This window comes from Paralichthys olivaceus, chromosome 16 (assembly GCF_024713975.1).
Source record: "Paralichthys olivaceus isolate ysfri-2021 chromosome 16, ASM2471397v2, whole genome shotgun sequence".
NCBI classification, from domain to species: domain Eukaryota; kingdom Metazoa; phylum Chordata; class Actinopteri; order Pleuronectiformes; family Paralichthyidae; genus Paralichthys; species Paralichthys olivaceus.
In genome coordinates this window covers 20,842,790-20,870,456 of record NC_091108.1, presented here as the reverse complement: position 1 = coordinate 20,870,456, position 27,667 = coordinate 20,842,790, and the positions used below count along the sequence as shown (strand labels likewise).

The following is a 27,667-nucleotide window of genomic DNA, read 5'->3' as shown; positions in this document are numbered from 1 at the left end:
CAGGTGATGGGAAAACTCAATTTGATTCAATCGAATTGAATGTGTTGTGACACAAAAACACTTCCAATGTGTTGCTTGGCGTCACAATGTTTTGTGTGGTCTGTCTTGCCTACATCTCTTAAACACGGCAGCAGTGGAAGGAAAGAGCAGACGATAACGTGACACAAATAAACAACACCAACACAAGGATCCATCGCCTCGTCATCACACACTGCTGATATATTATTTTTGACCCACAAACCAAAATGACTAAAACATAAAAGTATTCTCCCAGAGTTGACCCTGCACGGGACTTGCTGCATGTTTCTCTTCTTTTACCCATCAGATCAAAACTGCAGCAGAAAAGGGGAGAGTAATGAAGCACATTGTTGTCATCAAACTTTTAATTGTCGTGATTCACTCAAGCTATAAAGTCTGTTTCATGAGCCCAAGAAAAAACCCACATCTCATTCCCAACAACCTGGGATTCATCTTTATTCATTTGTAATAGAAAGTTTTTTGCAGCGAACTGTTTGGTTGTAGTTTAGCAAAATTAGTAACTTGATAAAGTTGGGCTTTGCTATGATATTATCAGTTATCACTTTTTTGCAAACATTTTCTCAGACTCACATTCATGACCTGGTGATGCTGTGATGACGATGGGACTTGATAAAATGATAAGTAACTCATCTTTCAATCCAAAGGGTTTGTTGTATTCAATATTGTGCTCCTCAGTTTAAACTCTTCACATTAGTCATCCTGTTGTCCTCTGACCATGAAGGCATTCTGGGATGGCAGCTGTTGTCCAGTGTTCACTGTGTGAGCACGTGAAGAGGAAGATGCACCATGTCTCTTAGCTGCATGTATGTACAGTATGTGTGGAGAAGTAGTCAGAGCCAGTCTTCAGGTCCACAGTCCTGCTGAGTGGACAGTGACTCCAATCATCTGACGAGTAGATGTTTGCTGACCCACGACGATGACATTGTGAAGAACTGTTTAATGTTTCCAGACCAATCCTAGTTGAAAGAAAAAGGGCTGCCACTTATCACATCCTGGCAGCACAACCACTGGCTCTTGGTTTGTGTGTTTCAGTGCTTCTCAGGGTCCCAGGTGGGTAGTCTCTCCAGGACGGCCTTATGGTCCACCCCCACGCTGGCCACCAGTCCTCCTTTGTTGAGTGGATCTCCACTGTAGTCAATGTCCTCTCCCTTCAGGGTCGTCATGTGGCCTCCTACAATCACAGTAACCATCTGTTATTAATACGGTGCACTACAGACATTTAAGTCATTACAGAGATGATAGAGACTCATTTATTAAGAATGTAAAAAAACTCATTTGGCAGATGTTTTTATCGAAAGAGACTTGAAACTGAAAGACAACGCAAAAGCACAGTAGGAGAGTTTCAGTGATGACTAAATGCTAAATCGGTGCAATAAGATAAAGTACAGGAGATCAGGTAAAAAAGTGTCCCAGTAGGTGCTGGTTGAACATGTTAGGGTGTTAGACATGTGAGGAGAGAAGCCGAGATGAGTCTTCAAGAGGCTCTATAAGATAGAGAGAGGACGCCCCCTTGCATTTTGCAGTTTACTCCATCATCAAGAAACCAAAACCCTGAACAATCTGGATAGTGAATGACTTGTGTGCAGCAGGGATGTCAGTGTTGGACCAGAAGAAGCATGAAGCCTGTATGACTGAGCTATCAGTGACTTCAGTGTGACTCTGCACGTCATAGATTATTTTCACATGGCAGCCATTTTCCTCTGACAACACATTGTTATTTGTTAGCTTTGTTATCTTTAAAGTTGGGAGGCTCAAAGATAACAAAGATAACCTGACAAACTATAACTAACCAACTGATCAGAAGCTGAGAAGAGAATGGATAGTCTTGAGAGACATGGGACTGTGCTTCAAGGTTCAACAAACTCTATTTGATAGCTCATCAGCTGCCATTAGACAACAGGTCATGTTAGCATGACATGACATTCTGTCCATAAGTGTGATGTAAGAGACAAATGTCCACTGGGTGAATATGGTCTATGGTTAGCCAGAGGAGGTCAACGAGCAGCAGAGTGATGTTCACTTTAAGACGGGATTATAGATTTGTACTTTTGAAGTATCACTGACACATATTATGCATGTTTGATTGTGTGTACATGACGTAATTTACGATATCTTTCATCTTAGGTTTCTAAAAAATATCAGCCAATATTTGGCAGGAAACATTTCCTTCATCAGCTCATTGGCAAGAGTGATGAGGTCAGACACAGACACCAACGTTTGAACAGAACCTTTTGTCTCACATTAAAGATCTGTGTTTGTGTTTCTGTCTCTTCTCACTGGTTTAAGATGAGCAGGGCTTAGTTGAAATAATGTGATGTCAAATATGACAATATCACACTTTCAGGCACCAATCAGGATTTACCAACATTTGAGTCTGATGGCAGCTGTGGGGGCAGTTTGCTTATGTTGCCAGTGCTGTCATTGTATTGTGATCACGTCACACCCACACAGTCTTTAAGAAGCAGCTTCTGAGCATCAAACTCTCACTTAACAATTTCTAATTTGATTTGATTGTTGCTCATTTAATTAGAAGCATTTAATGTTATGGAAGAATAGAACTTAAAACTTAAAATTCTGTTTGTTTCAGTAAACAAAGTGTGTCTATACCAAAATGAGGTTTTTTGTAATCTGAATGAAGAAAACCAGAAATTGGACACCACACAATGGGATATAAGAAGTGTTACAGTACCCATTGCCTTCAGTAGTGCTGCACCAGCACAGATGTCCCATTTCTTAATGAAGGTGATGTGGACGTAAACATCTGCCTGGTCCATAGAGGCCTTTTCTTGTACTGGCATCTCCACAAGTGCCAGAACCTTATATCCTGAGAGAAAGATGACAAATAACAGATCATGAATTGATAGAAATGGCAAATAAACCAAAATAAGAAGAGTGTAACAGATAACCCATTTCAAAATCACACCATAAACATACAGATCTGGCCTCTGTCCTTTGAGACAGAAACATAAAGAAGCATGTCTCGTTATTAACGGACTCCTGTGGTCCACAGTAAAGACTATGTGTATGTTTACTGGGAGAAAAAATGTGTATTTAATGGGATTTAAGCTTCAGCTTTACATGCAATACTTTTTAATGTCACACACTTGAATATATGAAATAATTCTCTGCTCACCTGCTCCACCAGCTTCTGTGATTGTTGTGCTGTTTCCAAAAGCATCATGAATATAACTCTTGACCTTTCCAGAGTGGGAACGTGACACAATCACACTTGGAGGGCTGATGCTATAGGACGAGCGGGGATACATATTAGATCCCTGACCCACAACTGCCCAGGCTGAGGGAGAGATATGACAGACAAAATAAAAATTGTATGGATTAGCCATAATCAGAGTTCATCCATGTAAAGTTCAGATGGTGGATGCATCTTGTTTAACATGCAGAAGTGAAGGTGTGGAAGAACACATGCTTACCAGTGAACCCAGTGAATGGCTGGTGTATGACCCCGACGACTGGTTTACCGTCGACTGCCACACACACCATTGTGGTCACATACTGAACAAGGTTCTCTGTGAGAGAGACGAACAGGAGTCAGGATCGTAAAGAAAAGGAAAAAAAAGACAGACAATAACTGAAACTTATTTTAGCAAAGCTCAGTCTGAATACAACCCTTAGGAAGCAGCTTGTCATTCTACTTGTGTAGAATTTTGTGATATCTAGTGTTGAAGTTACATGTTGCAGCTGAACACCCCTCACCTCAACCTCTCCTTCCAGACATGAAAAAGAAACTGTGGTAGCTTCAGTTGTCATAAAAACTCAAAAGGTGTTTAGTTTGTTCAGTCTGGACTAATGTAAAAAACATGGTGGCCTCCGTAGAGAGGGTCCCCTCTATGTAAATATAAAGTATTTAAATATAAAGGACCTCTTCTGGGGTAAAGAAAACTACAGTTCATACGATTTAAATGAAATGAACTAGTGAAAACATCATGAGGATTATTCTACATTAAATTTCTGCCAATAGTTCCCTTTCACCTAAATCTTACACACTGGACCTTTAAATGTATATATCGAGGAAAATTTATATCGCTGTCGCTTATATCGTTTTATCGCACAGTCCTAACCCTACACCACCAGGGTGCCCAAATCATTTTTCACATGTAACTATGACTCCTATGAACTTTAACTGTGACCACAAATCTAAACCCAATGTTTCACTTCAACTTGTGTTCAGCTCGCTCTCATTCTTATTATAGTTAATTACGAGAAATACCACCTCTCAGTTTATAACACACAGACCTGTGGAACATTATTGTCTAATATAAAACCTAAAGAGATCACTGAGATGAAGATGTGAGACTCCAGTGACAACACACCTGTATATTCCTGTGTGGCGTCTAGAGGATCGATCCACACTGTGACGCTATCAGGAGAAACTTCCTTGCCTCCGGCTATCTTGTCTAGTATGTCAGCTGGAATGTCCCGGCTCCAGGTTGCTTCCTTATCCACCATGTTGTCATGTTCCTCACTGTTCACCTGAAAACAAACAGACAGAATAATGAGTCCTGTGCCTCAGGCTTTTTTTAAACTTTACACAGTGTGAATGCATTGTGTTCTTGTCTTTTCCAGCTGGATGTGAACTTCAGACCTCCTGGCCCAATAAAGGGCCCAGGAGGCAGTTTGACCCGCCCTGCAAAACTATATATACATTTTAAAAAACATATGTGAAAAATGTTGAAAATAGATCAAATTAATAAATATAGAAAAAATTGTTTTTTGCTGAAGTCAGAACCACACAGACTTGGAAGCGATTGACTTTTTTGTGGAGGAAATGTTTGGTTGCAGTCAGCTATCGGTGGTTACGTCTGTGTGATATTCAAAGGTATTTAATTGGAAACAGGGTGTGACAGAAAAAACAGATGTGAAACTCAGATAAACACTGGTTCTCCTTGCTGCTTATTCTTAAAAAGTATTTTTCTTTATTCTTGAAATATTATGACTTTTTTCTTGTAATATAATTTTTCTCATTAAATTACAATTTTATTCTCATAGTATCACATTTTTTTTTACGATAAATTAGGATTTATTATGGTGTATTTCTCAACATCCCAAGATATTTTTTCTTTAATATGGCCCTACTATTTTGCTGCAGTGGAGACATGTTCAAAGTCAAAGTCCAATCTTAGCTTGAAACTGAACTGGAAGAGTTACAAAAAAAAAAGTTATTAAATAAAGTTAATGCTCCTCTGTCAAGTTTGGTGTCCAACTATCAGCTAAGATCGCATTCTGATAAAGACAATGTTAGTGGTGAGTGAGCTTCTGAAAGTTGCTGGAGCAGCTGGGACCAGTGAGTGCTCGTACTCACCGTGACTTCAGGGAAGCTGTTCTTTATGAGGTTATACATCTTCCTGTGGGACTGCAGGTCACCCATGGTCAGCAGCTCACTGGCTCCTTCCTTCGTCTTCCCCTTTGACTTCTCCTTCAGGCCGTTTTCATCACGAATCTTCTTCACCTGGAGAGGGAGAAATGTATCTTAAATGAATCTGATACAGCTCAAGGAGCCAAGATGTAAATAAATGTACAGCTGTGTTTTTTTAGAACCATTCATCAAAGACATAATGGCACTGGCAATCAATGAGTCCAATGCTGAACAGTTGACGGTACATATATTAAAAAAAAAACAACAGCCAATAAAACGCTCTCATTATGTCCAACTTCAGCTCTGTTGCTAGACAACAGCTGTAAGGGCGGGACAAGCTGGTGACACTGATCATGGAAAGCCTCCATAGACCAGGCTGTCTCATTTCAGTTTGGCCTTCCTGGTCTATGCGGCCTACAGAGACCCCCTCCTTAGACCGGATATTCCACAGGAGGGAGCCCCTGAATTTAGACACAGCTATATTGATTATAATGATTTTGATATTATATGATTCCACTGCAGTGTAGAATATTGGTTCAGAGGATTGCATAGAAAACAATAGTTTAAATAAAAGTTGATGCAAGTTATGTAATAAGATAGTTTAGTTTAAGTAAGATACCTAGAAAAGCTGTTACAATGAAACAGATAGATCATAAAAAATATATATCTTTGTGACTACCGATACAGGAAAACAAGACAATGCAATAGTTGAGATCCATTGGAACTGACCCTAAATTAAGTGCGTTACCTATAAACAACCAATAATGAGCTGACAAGTTGAGACAGCAAACACGTTCTTATCCTTGTGTGGAAAATATTCATCATTCCTACTTTAATATGAGATGGTTGTAAGAAAAAAAACCTTACAGTGAATCTGTTTAAAATGATGTCACATCCTGTATGTTCTCATGACACTGGGTAAACAAGATTATATGTTTCTACTGTTAAATGTATGGGACTAATATGTGAGCATTGATCTGTCAAAGAAACATGGTTTTACCTCTCTGCCACCAAGTACAGCCGCCTCCACTGAGACCGCCAGCAGGTCCCTCAGATCTACGTTTCTCTTCTGTCTGCAGAGGAACAGAACAAAGCAGCTTTTACTTTTACTGAGCCTGATGACACTGATATCAGTGTAGGACTGTAAGGACACTTCACCAGTAGTTTGGAAAAGGACCTCATATGTTTGTGCCGATATTCAGCATCTAACAATCATACTATTGACATGTCGGACAATTTTCTCATTTTCAGCAGTTTAAAAGAATTTGGCAGCTGTGACTTTTGATCGTTATTTAATGAAAGATGAATCTTCATGACTCAAGACGCTGGTTTTATTTCAAATGTTTGAGTTTCTAGAGAAAAAGGAAAAACTCAAGGGGTTCTTAAGGCATTTCAAGAATTGTCAACAACATTACTAAAATCTTCAACATCAATTTAAACAAATATATTTAAATCTGCTCCTCAGTTTGTGGCAATAGTTCCTAATTAAGATATTGTATTTTAGAAAGAAGTACAAGCATTTGTGGCTTGAAGGGGATGGTATTAGGTTCAAGACCTCAGGCTGCAGAAATAATGACAGTTTACAACACGGGCTAGGAAATATTTGATTTACACCTAAAGACCAAAGTCAGCCTGATGTACAAACTGATATAATGATGAATGACCCTGTATGATGTATGAGCCACCACTAAAACCTGAACATCTACAAGTGTAACAGATCATCACATGCTTACAGCTGTTACAACACACACGAGGCTGAACACTGTCTGCAACACAGAGGAGATACTGTAGACTGTAGTCAGGACATCATATATTCAACTGTTGGACTAACTTCACAGTAGAGGCGATCAGCAGGACTGTGACGTGTCCGGATCGTGTACATTACAGCTGTTGCGTCCTGACTAGGGGATATAACACGTAGAGAAACCAGACAGGAGGCTGACCTGAAAGCAGCCAGGCGGCTGGAGATGACCCCGGCGTACAGGTGATAGATGACACCGAATCCTATCAGGAGAAACACCCCCACACCGAGCGGGGACAGCCGGATACCCATCGGGGCCATGGCTCCAGAGAGGCACCCCTCCGAAGTTTGAACACCGGAGACCCAGAGACACGCGTCCAGAGGAGCTGAGCGTGCCGCCGGAGGAAGATGTTGGCTAGGTTGACGTGTCACAGGCTAACGGAGCGAACACGGCTAACATCTGCTTTACGCCAGCAGGTGGGTTTCACACAGAGGAGCAGACTGTCATGAGGAGGAGACACACACACACACACACTAACACACAGTGTCAAACACAAACACACGGGACAATAAGCTGGAGTCGAGCCGCTTAGCTTCGTCCGTCGTCCTCCTCCGCTGACAGTGGCGTCATGTCTGCAGTAACATTCCGCTCCGGGGAGTGTGGCTGCTCCTGGTGTCCCTGTTCACGGTCACAGTCGCGTGTTCGCAGGTAGAGATGAAGAACAAGCCCTCCTCTGTTCACTCATCTCTCCTCCTCACGTACACAGCGGAGGTCACAGCCGCACCGCTTCACTTCCGGGTCAACGTCCCTGTACGCGCGTGCTGACGTCACACGCTTGACTTAATGCGTGTATGCCTTGTTTTTAATTTTTGATTCATTCGAAGTGATATTTATTTATCTCCATGACTGTTTATTTAATTCTACTCTCACTTTCTGTCAATTATTGAATGATATGAAAGTTTTTTCAATTCAAATGAAAAAATATATTATTCAGTTCAACCAAAACAACAAAACTGTAGCTTCCTATACATTAGGAAACCATGTAACAAGAAGTAAGACATTCTTGTAATGTTTCAATATAATGACTGATGTCTATGTTGAATTTCAGTCAGCCTTTTTGGTCCAGTTGTATTTGTGAATGTTGTATTTCCCATACAGAATGAAAGGATTCCAAATAAACTGTATTTTACATTATCAATGTCATTCCTATCAGAAGAGAATATGATGAATCGTTGCTCTAGAACAGTGGTGTCAAACTCAATCACAGAGAGGGCCAAAATTAAAAACTGGCACTACATTGACGGCCAAACAGGGTCAACATTTATTTAACAGGATAGACAGGATATTGGATAAAGTGCAAAAAGAAAAAGTATTTAGGTCTTTTATGTACATGTGCCAGAGCCAGATGTTTGGCCTCTTTTCTTGGCTGCCAGTTCATTAATGTTTGGGGTTAGGTTCTGTGCTGTGGAAAGCCTCAAGATGGAGTGAAGGTGTGCATCAGTGAGACGACTCCTGTGTGGTGTTTTTGTTCATCTTCATCACAGAGAAAAGCATGTGGGGGAACTTGACGAGGCAGAGACAGCAGCACACAGGCACTGGGATCTCTGGAACACTGGAAAAGTAATTTACTAACCCCAAATACTCAGCAGGTGAGGAGGGGCGCTCGCTCTGTGTGCATCTAGCCGGGCATTGCGTGTCACTATACAGGGCTCAGCCTATGGAGCCCGTGCACGCCGTCTGGCTCCCACTTGGGGAGTGAGATTAGGGCTCGCTCCATGAGCGTCTAGTTGAGCGTTGCGCACCAGCGGGCCAGTTAAGATAGACATGATATTGTACCACAGGCCAGAAGTGGCCTGCAGGCCTTGAGTTTGACATCTCTGCTCTAAAACAATGATTGAAACAATACATTCCTAAAATGATATTCTATATTTAAGCAAAATAATTGAATGCATTGGGCATCAAAAAGAACTTTGTATAGTTTTGTTGTTGCAAAAAACACATCTCTGAATCTAAGAAGCAACTGGTTTACAGGAGATATCAATTGTATAATTTTGAATTTTAATAGACTTTCCCCAGAAATTTGTCACATTTTAAGTTTAAATGCTGATGCTTCTATTCACTGAAGATTGAGTAAGGAGTAATGAAGTGTTCTTTGTATCATGTGGTGAATTAACATCTGACTCAGTGACTGGGACACAATAGCAAAATGAGAAAATATCTTTTCCATTATTTTGGATGCAACTTTTTTCAAAAATATACAATGTCTGTAAAAACATGACTAAAAATCATATCTGTGAATATCTTGGACACACAGTACTGTCAGTGACAATACCCTCCAGTTTGAAACTCAAATTGTAACCCAAAACACTACAGGTCTGCAGAGTTTTTCCAGAGCTTTATTCTTTTCAAAATAGAACAAGCTCTGAAACTTTAAAACACATGATATTAAAGTAATACGAAGTACACAGCTCTGTAGAGTCATTCGAGTTACAGCTCTGCCTTTTCAAGAGAGAGCTATACCATTGATCATTTTTAATTGACACAACTCTCCATTAAGGAAAAATCTCTCCTCACAAAGATGCATTGATAATACGAGGTGTTGTTTTGAGAGCAAACACCACCACAGTGTTTTCCATTATCAGGGAGAGCTGCTATAATCTGCTGAACTCTTTGTGGTTAGATTTCCGGACTGAATGCTGTGGCTGTTTCCATGTTCTCTTCTATTTCAAAGTAACAACACTGAGATTCAGCCACAACATCACCTCCTCCTCATCTTCTCTCCTCCTCCTCATCTTCTCTCCTCCTCCTCAGCTTCTTCTGGATGACCGAGTCTGTCATTGACTCCTTGTCATCATCCGCTATCCTCTGCTGTCATAGAGATCGCCCCTTCCTCTGACATCTCATCATGCCTTCCCTCTTAATCTCCTCACTTCCCCTCTTCTTCTCCTCCTCCTCTTCCGCCTCGCTCTGTTGGCCATTTGATGGAGATGTGGTAAGACTTCAGCTCCTCCTCAGATACAAAGTCAGGGGCGCGGCTCATGATGTCATGACCCCGGTAGGACTTGGGGAAAGCAATGACATCACGGATGCTGGGAGCTCTGACCATGATGGAGACCAGTCGGTCCAAACCTAGGACAGCATAGAGTTATCAGCAAACAGAAATAAAAAATCATCGTATCATATCAATATGTTTGCTGACAGATATAGCGAAAGTAAACTATCATATGGAAATGTTTTACTGGCTCCTTGTGTCACTGTGTTAAATAACCCTGGGCTGGTCCTTGGTCCCCCGCCCCTGTGGTGGCAGTGACAACAGGTCCCCGCTCGAACTTACTTTATAAATTCAATTCCAACAATAATATACGTTTCTATTTTTTATTGAGTTAGCCTTACCCAAAGCAATGCCTCCATGTGGGGGCGCTCCCGAGTCCAGAGCCTCCAGAAGGTGAGAGAGGAGACTGGGATCCTCCTAGAACAGACACATGAGAAAAGTAATTATGAGCGACAATTTAATAAACCCTTAGTCTGTATATAAAGATGGACGATTTGTCTCCACTTCTTAAAGGTCCAGTGTGTAAGATTTAGGTGGAAGAGATCTATTGGCAGAAATTTAATGTAGAATAATCCTCATGATGTTTTCACTAGTTCATTTAATCTAAATTGTATGAATTGTAGTTTTCTTTACCTCTGAAAAGGCCCTTTATATTTAAATACTTTATATTTACATCGGGGGGACCCTCTCTTCCACAGTTTCTTTTTCATGTGTGGAAGGAGAGGGTGAGGTGAGGGGTGTTCAGCTTGGTGGCTTCACTTTCAGGGAGCTGTCATGTCATCCATCTTTATATACAGTCTATGATCAACCCAGTCCCTGAGGTAGACTGACCAGTGACAACATAAAGTACCTTGAGGATGTTCTTCAGCACGTGCAGCTGCTCTGAGGCTTTGTGGATGCGGATGGATCCTCCTCCGATCTCACAGCCGTTCAGCACCAGGTCATAGTGCTGACCACGAACCTAAAGTGAAGTTACACACATTAGACTTTCACATCACAAGATGGATAATTATTTTTATATATCCTCAAAAAAAATTAATTAAAAAAGGGAATTAAAGGATCTCCATGGCAACCTTGTGAGGTTCAGTGTAGAGTAGCTCTGCATGTTCGGGCAGTGGAGCGGTAAATGGATGATGGGCTGACTCCAGTTGCTCTGGCTCATCCTCTTTAGGCAGGAAGAGAGGGAAGTCCACAACCCACAGGAAGTGGAAGGCTGACAGATCTCGTAGTGAAACGCCGTGAGATTCCAGGAGCTCTGCAGACTGCAGACGAAGACTGCCAAGCAACGTGCGCTGAGAGCAGAGCACAGGCGTAGGCAGGTAACAGGAGAGAGGAACGGTAGGGACATAAAATCATCTTACAGTCAGGTTGATCCGTCTTTGTTTATCTTTCCCCTCATCAGTCTAACATAGCCTATGTTTGGTGTCAGTGTTTCTCTTACCACGGTGTGCAGGGAGCCGGCTGCCATCAGCAGCAAGTCTCCAGGTTTGGCTCCGGTCCTGCTCAGCAGCTCCTCTGTGGAGGAGACAGACAGCAGCTTTTTCAGAGGAGACTTTAGTGTTCCATCTGCTCTGACCAGCACCACACTCAGCTCCTTGAGACAGAACACACATGAACAAAAACAAATAGTATTGTCTTACTGTCACCTGTAAAATTCATAAAGCTTTGCAAGAAATTCCTGTGATGTTTCTAAAGTACTGTTCTTGTTCAGGCTGTATCAGAAGATTTCACGACTGCATGTTTCACAGGACTGAACTGCTGTAGCTCTGCATCACACTCTCATGTACATCAAGATGTTAGTTGTACTTACATGTTAGCAGATTGGTCAGACACATGAGATCAGACTGAAATACCTCAACATCTACTTAAGAGAGGCCATTTCTCACATCAATATTTAATTCATCCAATACTTTGGTTTACGATCAGATACCTGTGAATCTCATCACATCCCCATCAACCCAGATGTACTTTGTCTTAATGCAAATGAGCAAATGTTAGCATATTCCCATGCTAGGGGATCATGGCAAACGTTACACCTGCTAAAATCTGCATGTTAAGATTGTCAATGTCTATGCCAACATTAGCATTCAGCTAAAATGGACTCCTACGTCTTGTTTAATTGCAGAACACTGGACTACATCACTGGTAATGTATGTACTAGTACACACAAGCAAACACATTCTGTATAAACAGTCATACACAATGTGAAACTGTGCTTGTTTGGTCCAATTCAATTATAGCCTTTTTAATGTATTTCCCCCCCGACACAACAGGAGAGACAAGATAGACCCTATATAAAAGATGAAGGGCAGTCTATTGTGCAAGAGCATGGGGGAGGGATTTGGTTTTTAGAAACCAAAAAATGGTAAATAATTAAAAAGAAAGGTTAAATGATAAGGATAACAAAATAAAAAGAATAGTGAAAGACAAACATTTATTTAAATGTTCAATTATGATAACTTGTGTCCATATTTGTTCTAATTCATGATTTTATTTCCTGTATCCACTCTTAAATTCTTCCTTTTTTAAAGTACAGCATTAGTCCAAAACAACAACGAGACAAACTGAAAACTAGACTTAGAATTTTTAAATTATATGTAGATGAATGAAAGAATTTAATAATCTCATCGCTATCAAGTGTATTTTATCACAATTATATATTGAGGCAACAACAAAAACATAGAAGTTTTGGGTTCACAGTGACCTTGACCTTTGTTCTCCAAATTCACATCACGTCATCCTCGAGTCCAAGTAAATGCTGTTGCAAAATTTGGAGACATTTTCAATAGCTGTCACTTGTGTGTCAGTTTTCATGCCGTCACACAAGTGACAGCTCTAACATTTACAACTTACAAGACGATACAAGATGGGAAAGTGATGGTAGAGATAAAGGAGAAAGGGAAGTCTACCTGCCCAAATTGAGTCTTGGCTGTTTGTTTCAGTTCCTCCAACTCTTTCCCAGTGAAAAGTTTCTGTTGGAAAACACAAAGAAAATCATCAGGTTTATTATGTGATGTTGTTATTATGTTCGCTCTTTCAGTAGTCATGTCTCTCTACAATATCCAAAGAATTTGCTGCCGTAGGAGACAACATTTCTCTTCTTACCGCTCCACTGGGGACACAGATGGCCTGAACGGAGCCTCCTGGGTCACTCAGAGCTGATCTGAGGAATTCAATTTCCGTGGATAAGAAAACCTCACTGAGGTCGGTCAGCTGGACAGAAAGACAAGAAGAGACGGGAATTCAGACAGAGAGACTTATCAATTTATTTTATTTAACATATCCCACATTTCGTGTGGTCTGGCAGGACCTAACAGACATGATCAGGAATCAGGAGAGGTGTTATTTTGAGTTAGGGTTAGTAATGGATGACCGGCAAGTTCTCTCCTTGTGTTGAGCCATGAAGAGATAAAGATAGCACTCACTGGGTTTTTAGAATCAATGTCAAATAATGATTATCCAACCAAACATGCAAATACATGTAAGGAGGCAAAGGAGCTGTAGAAACTTTGCTGTTCGGACTTTCAACATATCCAATCTGGTTTTCAGCCTTAATTAACAATTAATGAATGAAATGAATGAAGCCAATTACTGTTTAAGCTGCATTTGAACTAAATCTCTTTTATTCTGAGGATTATCATCTGAGTGCATTTAAATTCTTATTCAAACACCCCACCTTAACCAACAAGGATTATTTTGTGTTATTTAAATATATGTAAATGTTATTAAGCTGCAGTGTGTGATACTGTGAAGTTAGTTTGAATTAAAAAACAAAAGGAATGGAAATATAGAAATAAATATTTTAAAGAAGCATAACAAGGTTTTATTGGAGTGGCAGCAACACAAAATTCAAGATACAATTCACATTCATTCTATTCCCCTGCAAAAGGCTCAGTCTTTTTTAGAACTCATGAGAGCAGAAGACATGATCTGATATCCATTCATTCATTTAGGGGGGATTGAAGAAACAAAAACACAACAGAAAACCCACCTTCATACTGAATCTAGCATCAGGTTTGTCCACACCATAGTCCCTCATGGCCTCCTCATACGTCATGGTTTGGAAAGGAATCTTAAGTGGACCATTCTCTTCAGGCCAGGAGAACTTTAATAATCCCTCCACCAGAGACATGATACCTGCCTGGTCCACAAAAGACATCTCTATGTCCACCTGGGAGACAAGATCAGAAGATTAACCAGTCTGATCACAACTACTTTTTAAGACCAAGACTGTGTATTTTAATGTGGTCTAGCAGTTAGGATTATTTACCCAGGTGGCTTGGAAAAAAAACTCTTCAAATAATCTCTCTGATAGAAAAATGCTGAATTCTTAGACCAAATTTGAATATTTCAGCACCAAGTGATGGCACAGGCATACGTTTATACAATAAAGTATTTTCATGCAGCGTGTGAGTGCATTTTGTCCCTGCCTGTGTCTCACCTGGGTGAACTCAGGCTGCCGGTCTGGTTTGGAGCCCTCATCTCTGTAGCACCTCGCCATTTGGAAGTACCTGCCACAGTGACATCAGGGGAGAAAGGTCTGCATGTTGCATTCAAGCATCAAAACACTGACTCTGTCGCAGGTGAAGATAAAAACGGCCAGAATGAGGAAACTGTGAACATTTCAAGACAAACATGCTGCACTGGGCCGAGCTGAGATAAAATGCACCTCCCTTGGACTTATACAATACTTTATACATCGCATTGTTCCATCATCTCACTATCACTGGAATTAGAGACGTTTGAGAATGTCACAGAGGAAACAGATGCAAAATGTGTTGCCAGAAGTTTTTTCACATTGTGGGTCGTTAAACTTAAACATTTTACACCACAGAGTAAAGAAGAAACACACCACAGTCTGTCCAATGACGGCTAAGTTTGCTTACATGCAGCATAGATATTCTCAGCAGCTGTACTCCTCATATAAAGAGGAAGTTTGATGGATGTACACTGTAAGTATGTAGGTTCTACCACAACCAAAATCACCTTAAATCACCAGAGGAAAAGCAAACTAACAAGAAGGATGCTTGGCTACTTGTGTTTGATGTGCATGTGACGCACAGGCGTGGATGTTTGTCTTTGTGTTGAGGTCCAAACCTATGCAATAACCTCCAGTGTTGTTCTGCTCCAGTCTGTACCCACCTGTCGACACCGGCCACCATCAGAAGCTGTTTAAACTGCTGTGGACTCTGAGGGAGGGAGAAGAACCTGCCCGGTTCTCTGGAAGGAACCACAAACTCCTTGGCTCCCTGGAACACAAAGGAACATACAACATCTGGACCTCAGCAAAACACAATGTTTTTTTTGTGTAGAGAAAAGTGACACATTAAAACTTTTGTGGTAGGTAACTCGTCATCGCTGTCGTTTTTGTAGGTTCCCACTGAAAAACGTTGTAAATGAGACTTTGAATTCTTGTTATTGAAATCATCACCAGATAAATGGAACTTCTTACCCCTGGTGTTCTTTTGAACAAGGTCGGAGTTTCCACATCAACAAAACCTACAAAAGAAATACATACATAGTTAAAATCAGGACTGATAGTTGGAATGGGCTGCATTTCTTCAATTCGCACAAAGCCCCCTGACCGACAGGTTATGGTAGGTGGTGACTAAACAGTGTTGCTGCTCACATTCGGTTAATGCGTTTCAGGTGATCTGACACCACTGGACAATAAGAACATCGGTTCACACCTGACATTAGAACATGTGTCATGTGATTAGACACACATACGCCATTTCTGTTCACAAAATCCACATGATGTTGTTTTTTGCTGGCAGGAAGCAGCAGTGCACTTTCCATACTTAGTCTACAGGGAGTGAAAAGAAGAAATTCCTTTTGCAGGCATCAACATCGACCAAGATATTTGACACACACTTAGCAAACATCATGGACAAAGCCCACATACACTTATAAATTAAATCAGAGTATATACTCTGAGTATCTACTCTGTCTTACGCAGAGGACGTCCGTTTAGAAGAGGGTCCTTCATTGTGGCCCACTTGCACTAATCACACTATTAGAAGAATGTGGTCCCATACATCCAACCATCACTACTGACTGTGGTCTGAGTCAGCGACAGTGTTAAAAAGACTAAGCGAGCAGAGAGAATAAATCTTAGTCTCCATACCGTGCACATTACAGAGGTATTCTCTCATCTTCATCACCAGCTGAGATCTCAGTCTGAGGTTCCTCTGCATCTGAGAGGACCTCAGGTCCAGGTAGCGATACTGCATCCGCAGAGACTCGGATTTCTGTACGATCAAAAACAAAACAAAAAAAAAAAGAGAATCCCTCATGATAATCAACAATAATAAATTCCATTACTTGCTCTGAGTATTTGTAAAACTGTGCACATGCATGTGAAGTGAGCCACTTACTTTAACAAAGTCTTTAATCTCAAAAGGCAGCTGACGGCACACATTGAAAACCTCCACGTTCTCAGCGAGGACTTCTATTTCTCCTGTTGGCATCGCCTGTTGGTGTGAACACAGCAGCAAGAGACTGAGCTCCAAGTGATTCATGACTTGTTTGAATGAATGCTCTGCTAACAAAATGTTCATTACAGATCAAATGATATATATCCACATGGAGTAGATAATGTGAGACTTTGAAAACCTCTGGTCCTGCAATAATCAAATATTCAACAGACTCCCCCTCAATCCCATGGTTTTCTATAGTTTAGTGCTGAATGTCATCATAGGAATAAGAGGGTCTGCTTTAATCACACACACACGCACACACTCAAAAATATATACACACACACACACCTTGTTCTCCTGTCCTGCTGGTCGTCCTCTGACGGTTCCTGTTACCTTGATGACAGACTCAGTTGTGAGATCGTGCAGCACTGCTTTCAAATGTCCTGCAGACTTAAACAGAGAAAAACTGGTTGCATTTCTGTTATTTATACAACATATATTTTCTATTATTATTATATTATATACAGTATATTCCTATTTTATCTTTGTTGGAAATAGTTTAAAATGGTCATTATCTTTGTTATATGACTATTATTAAGAGTTTTGTTCATTCTTACCGCTTCTTGAGGAATTAAAATTTGCGTTAATCCACTGAAATCTCTCAAGATGACAAACAGGTCTTGTCTGTCGGAGGCAGAAACAAATTGTGTCAACACAACTGAGCGTGAGACCTCATGGTAGTCACTCTCAGTCTTAATGGCTTCTCCAACCGTGCCTGCTAACATGGTAAACGTTGGTAACATGGTAAATGTTATACTTGTGTAATATCAGTGTGTTAGCATCATCACTGAATTTGTCATATACACACTCACTGCCATGGTTTCATGTCTACGATAGATCTCATTACACACTTTGCAATTGTGTTAAGATCAGTATCAGTGATACCTGAGGTACTGGACCCAACCACACAGAGTGACTGTGTCTCCCACATGATGTGACCTCAGCTCTCCACAGCTGTGACTCCTGAACGACAAACTGCTGGGACCTGACAACACAACAGTTGGGACAGATTCAACTTGCAGAAACACACAAGATGTGCATGTTGGTGCAGGGTAACGTACAGCATCATTACCAATGTCAGCCCCTGCAAACTGGACTCATACAAGTAAACAAGAAAACCATGAGAGGGGGGTAAACCCAGGGGTTAGGCCACAAAGACTGCATTGCTGTTTGCACTTAGTGATGTTTTCACTGGTGTGTTTCCTTTAAATTGTACAAATTGTGGTTTGCTTTACCCTAGAATGGATTCTTTATATTAAAATACTATATTTTACATTCTGAGTGGGTCCTCTCCATGTTTTTTACAGTTGTCCAGACTGGACAAACTAAACATCTGTTGAGTTTGAAGGCTAACACAGGTTCTCTCTCATGTTTGGAAGGTGAGGGTGAGGGGTGTTTAGCTGCAACATGCAACTTCTACACTAGTTCTCACTAAATTCTACACACTGAGTCTTTAAACATTTACACAAAGTTAAATTCATCAAGTCAAATGTGTCTTTGTAGCTCCTGCTGTTGTCAGTAAAACCAAACAGAATATTCCCCCATCTGCTGCAGGTGCTAATTCACAGACCCTGTCATGAGTGGTGACACAGTTCTCCTGATGACTTCACAGATCTATTTCAACTGACCTACATCTTATAACAACACAACTGTCCCATCAGTTCAGTGCAGGAGATGTTCATGAATATCACAGGGGCAGTTTTCACATCTTTAGTGCAGTGGAAGTGAATGCACCGCTGACGTGCACATGATTCAAACCTCGTGTGAGAGCGGTGCACGGGCAGTGACAGTACCTGTGGAGGGAGGCTCCGCCCTGCAGAGCGCGGGGGAGCAGCTCAGCTGTCTGACAGGAGCTCGTCCTTGACTCGAGGTCGAAGCGGAGCCGAGACACCGCACACCGTGAGCTCTGCGAGGGAGCCCGCTCAACAAGCTCCTCGCCGCACACAGGCTTCTCGCTGTCATCGTGAGGTGCAGCTGGAGACTGTCCTCACACTCGGAGGAGAGCTCACTGTGGTGATGTCATGATTCTTCACGACTGATGTCACACGAACACGCCGGATGATAAACCTCGGTCTGTTTTATAAAAACCTCCGCCCGCTCGTTATTTATTTCTGTTTCCGCAGTTTAGTTCGACATGTCCCACGATCTGTAGCTCATGTGGATCAGCTCTCCTGTAGAATCTCACTCGGCTCTATGCGCATCTACCCATGTGGGAGTCTGTGAAATACGTCATCGAAAATGGACCGTCACGCTGTTAAGACTAAAGTACTCGATCTGCAACATAATCGATTCAGGCACTACAGTTGATTATTGAAGAAAAAAACTCAATTAGCAAACAAATAGCTAAAAATGAACTGAATGAACTGGATCATAGTGGGAAGTATAAAGGTAATGACATGCTGTTAAGATTTTTTCTGTGACAAGTTTCTGAAATAGTCTGTCTAAATAAGCAATAGAAATAGGGAATGGATGCTGTTTTATTTCGATGGACTAATTAAACCAAAGATTTATTAAAACAATCAGTGTATTATTATTATTATTATTAGTAGTAGTAGTAGTAGTAGTAGTAGTATTATCTGTGGCAGTAATAGTAGTATTGGGCTAGTGATATTGTATTTATAGCATACATTTGCATTTGGCATATTTGCATTTAAGCTAAATTTCATGTACATCTGTGTTTCTGAAAGTTGAATCCATCGGTTTCACTTTGAAATGAAATACTAGTTCAACTTCACAGGCTGTATATAAAAACTCCTTTGGATTGGATTGAACAGGTCCGGCAGTGATCATGCCATGTGTCAGGATCCTTTAGAATGATGACTCTAGTTTTCCAGTCATCTGATTGGTCAGTTGTGCTGTTAACAGGTTTTGATCCTATGTCTCTAACATAACCTGCTACATTTATCATGGTGAATTAACCTGGTTAGAAGTGAAACAGCTTCATAACACTGAAAAACTCAGGAAGCCACAGAAGGCAGAGGTTTAGATACTCTGAAAACAGGTTAAGTTGATTTCTTTGAGTAGGTTGTGGGGATCTGATGTGAATCATTTAATTTAATTTCTGAACCTTTATGTAGACAAAGTGATTCCTTCCTTGGTAACATTAGAGCACGTTTGCCGGAGATGGTGAAGCACAGGAACAAATAGTGAAAAGTGGTGCTCGTAGTTATCAAACAAGAGCATTATCATGTGGATCTGCTGCTGGATCCCTCTATAGTTACAGAGCTTTCTCGTCACTGTGGTGCCAGTTGAGAACCAAGCTTTACATAGTCCACACTCCTTGTCAGTGTGGACTTATCTAATGAACCAATTCCTTGTTCGTCTCAAAGAAACCAATGTTTTGAGATACCATCTTCATTCAATTATACAATTCAGTACGGATTCTAATTTAATCATCATGCCCCAAAATATTTTCAAGCTGTGAGTTGTGAAATGAGAGTAAGGAATTAGACAGCTGATATAAAATAGTGAGACTCATTGATGCAAAGATTAATACTTTGCATCCATCAAAAGTCTACACACCAGTGCCAGGTTGATGTGATGTAAAAATAATGAGGCAAGATAAATTATGTTAGAACTTTCCCCACCTTTAACGTGAATTATAAAATGTACAATACAATTGAAAACCAAACTGAAATCTTTTAGGTGGAAACAAATAGAAAAGAATGATAATGTGGTTCAGTTGCTGCTCGACGAGTTTTTTCTCTAAACAGTTTGGTTTCTCTATGATTTGTAAGGTCTCGACCCTAATATGTAAAGTGCCTTGAGATATTGCATATTATGATTTGGCGCTACACAAATAACATTTTATTGAATTGAATTGTTTGCATAAGTGTGCACACCCTCTTATAATTGGGGATTTGACTGTGTTCAGAATTAACCAATCACAATCAAACTCATGTTACATAGCATGAGTACATAGTTCTGACCTGCCATCAATTAAAGTGACTCTGAGTCACCTCATTGTTTAAAGGTATCAGTCAGGAGAAGGGTACAACAGAATTTCCAATTAATTATATTCCATGGAACACAGTGAAGACAGTCACATTTTGTGAGAGTTCAGTGAAACAGCACTGATGTAAAGGGGGGTAATTAGGTTAAATGAGCTATATTCAAGCCTCATTTGTGAACCTGACATCTGTTCCTCTCAGGTGACAGTCAGCTCTACTGAGCATGCTCCATACACAGCCAGGTAACCTTAGCTACGCACACTCATATACACACAGAAGCTGCTACACCACTGTAGCAGTCAGTGATGAAGCTGTGAGTTTGAATTCCCCTGACAGCAACAGACAGTCCAGCAGAGCTACAGTTCATTCATATGGATTCATATGTGAGTGGAGCGTACCATGTCCTCAGCAGGGGTGGACCTTTGGCTTCTCAACAACAGGTAAGCAACTTATAATGGCTGAGTCCAAAATACCATTTAAAAACCATTTTTTGCTTGTATTGGGAGGAAGCAGGTGTTTAGGAGAGTTCTCCATGGAGGCCGAGCAACATCTTTCTCTGCATTGGAATGCACTACTCCTGATGCATATGCCAATCTACCTAAACTTGATTTTAAAAGTTATTGTTAAATTGCTGAATATTTTTAAATTTGAATTTAATTGTATCATCACAAGTTTGGAGGTGATCCAGTCATGAGTGAATCTGATTCACAGGATGATGGAAAATATAGACCAAAGATTTAAAATACTAGTTGCTAAGTTTCTGTCATTTAAAGGCAGGTATAGTGAACATGAAGTGTGTTTATCAGAGCTTTTCATCTGAAAGAGCTGATCATGATTTTATATTGATGAGACATAGCCATTCAACCATACACTCATAGGTTGATTATTGAACAAGTAACACAAACACACAGTACTACAAAAATATGCATAATGACCATTAGCAGACTGGAAGCAGCTATAAAAACAGATGCAGAACAACTGTAAAGTGGCACAAATTGACCACATAAAGACATAATGACCACAAGGGGACAAAATGAGTACAAGTGACACAGTCAGTCTTACTGCTTTTATATAGCAGGAGTGGGGGTCTTTTATATTTCTGTACCCAGCAACCATTTCATAAGTTATGTGCTTAACCAAAGCAATGAGTTTTGATTCAGTGGTATTTCCAAATTTGATAAAAATATAATCATTATTACTTAATATCAAGATTAAATACAATATAAAATGGTTTGTATTTATATAGCACCTTTGTAGTCTTGATGACCACTCAAAGTGCTGTACAGTTTTGCCATTCACCAATTCATACAGTGCCTCTATGGGCAGCATTTATTTTCTGTTAGGGGCCATTCAGGGTTCAGATGGGGAAGACTAGGATTGAGACTCCGCTCTACCCCCCTCAGCCACAGCCAAACATAGATTCACACATAATACTTCCCTTTGAGGTGAAACTGCAAGTGTCAGGATATAACTTCCTCTATTGGTCATGTTCACTGTCTGTTCAGCCACTTTATTCTGTTGATAAAATACATTACTGTTCACTTCACCAGAGAGGACGGTACACTAGAGCGAAGTCCATTAGATGAAGAGCTTTAGCAGAAACATGATAGGCCTCATTCAACCACAGTGTGTGGCTTTTATCCATCAGTGTCCTCTGGACAACCTGAATCTCCTCTGATGATACCACACACAAACACACACACATACACACACACTTACAGTATTAACTTCTTATATACATTTGAATTGTTTTAAATGTATAGGCCTGGTAGAGGAGGAGGACGATGACAGTGATGAAGCTCTGCTGGGTCACAGCCCTATGGAAGAGATGCTACCTCATCACCATGTTGCCTCTGCTGTAACACAATATGACCTGTAAGTAAAATATTCTGGAATCAAAATCAATGATTTGCAATGCAGTTATTCCAGATTGACTGTCACACTGTGGATTAATCTATTTACCACACCAGCAACAGAATATATATGTTTTTTCAATATATCACTATCATGTAGTTTTATTTTGATGTTGCTGCTGTCAGTCATCAGAGCCTTGCTTGTGTCCCCTTTCCCATCATGCCCTGCTTCTTCCGTGGTATCCTCTGAGGATAATATCATCTGTCATAGATTGGCTCATATTATATGTAACACATTTACTGCACATGCACACTCCATAACTGAAGATTGTGTGTGTGTGTGTGTGAATGCATGTACATTTGTATTTATGTTTTCAGGTGGAAGAAAACATGCAAATTAAACAATTTGAATAATTGCATACTTTAAGTAAAAGTTTGACAAGTTTATAGAGAGCAGCAAGAAATGTCTTGAGAGGTAATTTCGTCATTATTGCCTACACTGTACAAGTTTATTTCAACATTGTGTAATTTGCTTCATAATTGAACTGGAGATGATTAAAACTGTAGATCTTATCCTTGCTGCCTCTTCGACCCTCTGTAGCAATCGTATGATTGTGTGTGTGAGAGCCGATGACCCAGCTGTAACCACGATGCTGGAGCTGATTGAGGCAGACTGTGTCCCCTCCAATGAGGACATCGCAGTGTGATGTCACGACCGGAAGCTCGAGATCTGGCCATCACTGCAGTCATCTGCTTTGTTGGTGAGAATGATACACAACGCAATTTAAGAAAAATGGTTTCACATTTAAGTTTGGATGTGATATGTCATTAGGGAACATGACAATATGCTTGAATACCCTGCTCACACAAACTTCTTATAATAAATTGCAAAATTAAAAAGAGTTCAAGGTCATAGTTAGTCTCTTCTCTGGATAACATCAGTTATTCATAGTTTACAATAAGCATCAGATGCCAACGGTAAAAATAATCCTTATTAGTTTACAAAGCTACTTTAATTATGTAATAATTATGTAAAAGATATCTGTGATTATACATTATATAGTATATTTCATTCATATACAGAACTATGCATCTACACCAGTTGTTTGGGTAGTTTTGCAGTGGTTTTCTGATGATAATGAAATACTGGTTATTTACTGGAAACACTAGAGAACAAACATATACTGTGCTATGTTAATTTCACTTTATCACCTTGATTCACTGGTTAAAGCCAAAGACTGCAATAACTAATATAAACCAACTGTATCAAAAAATTTCACTCACACCAGTGTAATAAAAACTACATATAATCATCTTTGGGGAAATTTGTATCATTTTTGTTTGGTACATGTCCCAACTAGTCACATGGGAGGAGCAGGATTTATGATCCAGGCTTTGCTGTATTCCGCCACTAGGGAGTGATCAAGACATTTTAGCCTCACTTTTAATGAGTTGTTGTTTTACTTGTGTAGTGAACATACATTATCACAAGGCACTTTTCATTGTCAGGTCGAAACCTTAACAATTTTAGAGAAACCCAACAATTCCCACAATAAGCAAACACTGTGGCATCTGTGGAGAGAAAACAACTCCCTCATTAACTGGAAGAACCCTCTAGCAGAACCAGACTCATTGTTATCCGCCTCAATCGAATCAATTTGTATGTAACGAATAGTAAAATTGTGAAAATGAATGTAAATACCCATGAAATACCCCAATTAAACCCCCTCCTCTGTTTCTGTGCTTCAGGTGGAGTTGGCTTGACTCTGCTTGTAGTCCTGATTTACTATCAAGTGTCTCGCAAGAAGAAACTGAAAGAAAGTAAAAGACAGGAGGAGGAAGAGGAGGGAAGCACCTCAGTGATCAGCAACCATGTCAACCACGTGGATGTTAGTGAGAAGAGGAGGGATGTGTTCATGCAAAACAGTAGCAATCAAACATTGGACAGGAAAGCCATGATGTTAGAAAACCATGGTGGCCACTTTCGGTCCAGAGTGGATGAGGATGGCAGCCATGTCAGGTGCCTGGACTGCACCAACGGACAGAGGGGTGTGTGGCCAAATCACATGAGATGGAACAATGGGACAAACAGAGAGATGAAGGCGGAGGAGGACAGAGAGAAGACGAGAATGAGGATGATGATGACAGAGGAGGAGAGGAGAAACCCTGGGACTCAGCAGGGAATCCTGAGCAGGGACATTCCTGACAAACTTCTTTCTCTTGACAACTCCAACTCTTTCTCTCATCCATGGAGAGAAGCCTTCAGTGAGAGGCCTGAGACCCTGCCAGCTTATAAAACAGACAGAAACATGGACATCCACAGGACTGATGTGGAAGGAAGGAGTAATGAGACTTTACACTGTGAGAGCTGTCTCAGGACCTACAGACCACCAGAGCACAGTATGAGACCGGGTAGGATTCACAGCAACATGAGAGACTCTCTTCTGTTTGATGGCTTCCCTCCACAACACAGACCGATTGACGTGGGTAGGAACTACAACCAGTTTGACATGATGAAAAACACAGATTTCAGAAGAGAATCAAGACACGTAACGTTTGATCTGGAGCAAGGCGAGGACAGGAGGGAGAGGGGGAGGAGCTCCAGAGACAAAGAGAAAGGAAGAAAAAGGAGACAGAAAGTTAAAAACCAATCCCCTCGAAAACTAAAGGTTAAAGTCAACTTGAGCCCTCTACGAAAAAGCAAAGTCCATCCAACGAGGAAAAATGAGCAAGGCCATTTGGACAAGAGCAGCTCCAAGAAAAGCAAAGAGAAAAGACAGGATGGAAAAGAAAAAGAAGGAGAGGAAGGGAGGTCAAAGTCAGGCAGGAAAACAAAAGGGAGCAGCGAGAAGATAAAGAAATCCACCAAGAGTACAGGCTTGTCTGAGGAAGAGAAGGAAACCAAAGAGGACGGAGAAGGAAAGAGCAAAACTACCTCTCAACAGAAAAAGACGGAAGATACAGCAGCTGACAAGAAGGAGAATACAAACCCTGATAACCCCCAACCCACTGATACCACCGGTACTGCTGAGCAGTCGGCCTCTGCAAGTACTATTGGACAGGGTCAGAACTTGCAGGGTGGGAGTATTCAGTATCAAGAAGCTGGATTACTTCTGAGAAATGCTCAGATTTCCTCCCAGCATCCCTTTTCCCTATCTGCTGCTGACAGGAATCGTACTGCCAACCTTTCTCTGCTGGGCTCAGCTGACTCACATCTGACTGGCAGCAGCCTCTCTCTTCAAGGAGGGAATATTCTACTCAACACCATGGCCCCAGGATCTAATGCACTGTTCCCCAGTGGACAAGCTAATTCTGTTGCTCCAATCATTGGGCCAAGCTCAGCTTCCAGTGCTGGAAACAGCTTTAACAGAGAAACTGGGGTCGGCCTCATGTCTCCAGCTACTTCTCTTCTGGCTAACTATGTACATGCTAACACTTTGCCAGCTAGTGTCTTACAAAACATTCCTCTTCATAACTCCCAAGCTGGAGGACTTTCCACAAACATAACAAATCCATCTGTAAATCCTGTGCCCAGACAGGCTCCATCTCAGAGCCGGCTGCCTCCAGACAGCTCTCCTCTTGTAGCTAGACTACAGAACGATCCCGCCCAGGGACCAGGCCCTCAGACTGTGGAGGGACCACATCAACTGCCCCTGGAAACTCAAGCAGCCCAGACTAAGGAGAGCCTCCCTGTCCAGGCCCAGGCACCTCCGAGTACAAATGGCTTGTCTGGGGTAACCCCTCAGGCACCGGGATCAGAGACCCATGTGGAGCGATTGTCAGATTATACTGGTCGGACAGGGACCGAGCATGTACCTGGTGGGACTACAGTCAAAATGTTAGCTGGGGGTGTGTCTCTACCTGGAGGAGCAGCAGTGGGAGTGTCTGGAGACAGCATGGAGCCAGCTAATGTGTCTGTATCAGGTGTCTGTGTGCCTGGTATATCTACACAGAGCGGCTCCTCTACAGGTGCTGAAGGAGCTGCTGCACTGCTGCAGCAGGAGTATGTGTCAGAGGAGGGAGGCTCCTCCCCGAGGAGGAAGCTGAGGCTGGTGCTCCCTGAGAAGACATCCAGCCGACCCCCCACTGCACTGGAGAGGAAAATACGCTAACCACTCACACCGCATTACAAATATTGTATAGCTGTTCACTCTTATGTACACTTTATTCAGAATCAGAATAAAAACAACTCTAATGATCCCTGCAGGATAATGACTTAGCACAACACAAAGTCAGGTAATGGATTCATATGTTAAAAAAGTAAAAGCCGCTATAACATAGTAATAAGAATAAATAGCCTATATAATAAGTACAAACAAAAATATGCAGAGCTGAGTCCGGACTCTCACAGTAACCAGTTGGATGATGTCACATGCTGCTGCTATGTAAACCAACATGGTGCGGACATATTATGGGCATAGCTATCGGTTTAATCTGCTGCTGTAGGAGCTGCAGTATCTGAGTGCTAAATGAGTGCTATGGTCCTGTGTTATGTTTGGAGACATGAAGAAGTGCTTCATAAAATAACTGATCAGTTCTGGGTCCAGTCTCTGGGCTCAGGCTCAGACGTGGGTTCAGGATCAGTGTGAGTTCTGATACAGACAGGATGTCTGAACTGTTCAGGAAAGAAACTGCTTTAACACTTGGTGTGTAAAATGTGTTAAAATCACCAATTTTAGCCATTTGAAGTTAAAACTAAACTATAGTGGACAGAACGTGAGGGGGTCTGAGTTTTTTCTGAAGGCATTGAATTTTATCAAAAGTTTTAACAAAAGGTCATAAAGTGATATATCATAAAGTAATGTATACTGTTGTTGACTGCGCTCTGAAAGTGATGTTGTATACTGCAAGATAATGTAATTTGTAATTTTCAGGTGTTTGATGTGGTTCTACTTTTATATTTTCTATAATAAACACTGAGTATAAATCCTTGATGTTATTTTTTTATGTAAGCTTGTCCTCAGTGTCCCACAGGTCCAGTGTGAAGGATGTGTGGGAATATATGTATGATATTCATAATTGGTGAAACATTTCATTAGCTTAGAATGAGCCCTTTGTTTCTACATCAGGAGCAATAAGGCCACTGTAGGTTATTATACTCTCTTGTGAGACAAGGGGTATTCAATTGGTAACCTTGTTACTAGATTTCACTAAATACTATACACTTAAAGGTCCAGT

At 41.0% G+C, this 27,667-nt stretch overlaps 3 protein-coding genes across 6 annotated transcripts; 1 reads left to right on the top strand and 2 right to left on the bottom strand.

Annotated features, from left to right (window-relative positions):
- Positions 1–365: 365 nt before the first annotated feature.
- bpnt2 (3'(2'), 5'-bisphosphate nucleotidase 2) lies at positions 366–7,971 on the bottom strand. The gene is made up of 8 exons (XM_020111322.2): positions 7,357–7,971; positions 6,414–6,486; positions 5,360–5,506; positions 4,371–4,530; positions 3,471–3,566; positions 3,173–3,334; positions 2,729–2,863; positions 366–1,210 (listed from the first exon to the last, which is right to left on the bottom strand). Exons 1-8 carry the CDS (start codon positions 7,473–7,475, stop codon positions 1,068–1,070), a joined length of 1,035 nt encoding a protein of 344 aa, XP_019966881.2. The 5' UTR covers positions 7,476–7,971; the 3' UTR covers positions 366–1,067.
- A 1,390-nt stretch (positions 7,972–9,361) lies between these two features.
- On the bottom strand, positions 9,362–18,917 carry dars2 (aspartyl-tRNA synthetase 2, mitochondrial). The gene is made up of 17 exons (XM_020099283.2): positions 18,480–18,917; positions 17,572–17,671; positions 17,244–17,310; positions 16,975–17,076; positions 16,585–16,680; positions 16,335–16,458; positions 15,660–15,706; positions 15,350–15,456; positions 14,649–14,718; positions 14,199–14,378; positions 13,313–13,420; positions 13,117–13,179; positions 11,649–11,801; positions 11,281–11,499; positions 11,058–11,168; positions 10,549–10,624; positions 9,362–10,284 (listed from the first exon to the last, which is right to left on the bottom strand). Exons 1-17 carry the CDS (start codon positions 18,646–18,648, stop codon positions 10,082–10,084), a joined length of 1,995 nt encoding a protein of 664 aa, XP_019954842.2. The 5' UTR covers positions 18,649–18,917; the 3' UTR covers positions 9,362–10,081.
- A 59-nt stretch (positions 18,918–18,976) lies between these two features.
- Positions 18,977–27,416, top strand: lrrc53 (leucine rich repeat containing 53). Of its 4 annotated transcripts, XM_069510774.1 has the most exons (5): positions 20,941–21,076; positions 22,400–22,511; positions 22,868–22,964; positions 23,091–23,250; positions 24,239–27,416. In XM_069510774.1, the coding sequence occupies exons 4-5, from the start codon at positions 23,196–23,198 to the stop codon at positions 26,599–26,601; spliced, it is 2,418 nt and encodes an 805-aa protein (XP_069366875.1). In that variant the 5' UTR covers positions 20,941–21,076; positions 22,400–22,511; positions 22,868–22,964; positions 23,091–23,195; the 3' UTR covers positions 26,602–27,416. The 4 variants fall into 4 exon arrangements, with proteins under 4 accessions (XP_069366874.1, XP_019961865.2, XP_069366875.1 ...); XM_069510773.1 differs by lacking the exons at positions 20,941–21,076; positions 22,868–22,964 and adding an exon at positions 18,977–19,074; XM_020106306.2 differs by lacking the exon at positions 22,868–22,964 and having other exon boundaries at positions 20,914–21,076.
- The last annotated feature ends 251 nt before the right edge of the window (positions 27,417–27,667 follow it).

Bases quoted from the DNA above. Each gene is read 5' to 3' on its own strand.
- lrrc53 (XM_069510773.1), top strand. From the start codon at position 23,196: ATGTCACGACCGGAAGCTCGAGATCTGGCCATCACTGCAGTCATCTGC. The intron at 23,251-24,238 runs GTGAGAATGATA...TCTGTGCTTCAG, and splicing joins TGCAGTCATCTGCTTTGTTG to GTGGAGTTGGCTTGACTCTG.
- bpnt2 (XM_020111322.2), bottom strand. From the start codon at position 7,475: ATGGCCCCGATGGGTATCCGGCTGTCCCCGCTCGGTGTGGGGGTGTTT. The intron at 3,335-3,470 runs GTAAGCATGTGT...TCTCTCCCTCAG, and splicing joins GCCATTCACTGGGTTCACTG to CCTGGGCAGTTGTGGGTCAG. The intron at 1,211-2,728 runs GTACTGTAACAC...CTGTGATTGTAG, and splicing joins AGCACTACTGAAGGCAATGG to GAGGCCACATGACGACCCTG.
- dars2 (XM_020099283.2), bottom strand. From the start codon at position 18,648: ATGACAGCGAGAAGCCTGTGTGCGGCGAGGAGCTTGTTGAGCGGGCTC. The intron at 16,681-16,974 runs GTGTGTGTGTGT...TCACACCAACAG, and splicing joins CAGCAGGACAGGAGAACAAG to GCGATGCCAACAGGAGAAAT. The intron at 15,457-15,659 runs GTAAGAAGTTCC...TTTGTGTTCCAG, and splicing joins TGTTCAAAAGAACACCAGGG to GGAGCCAAGGAGTTTGTGGT.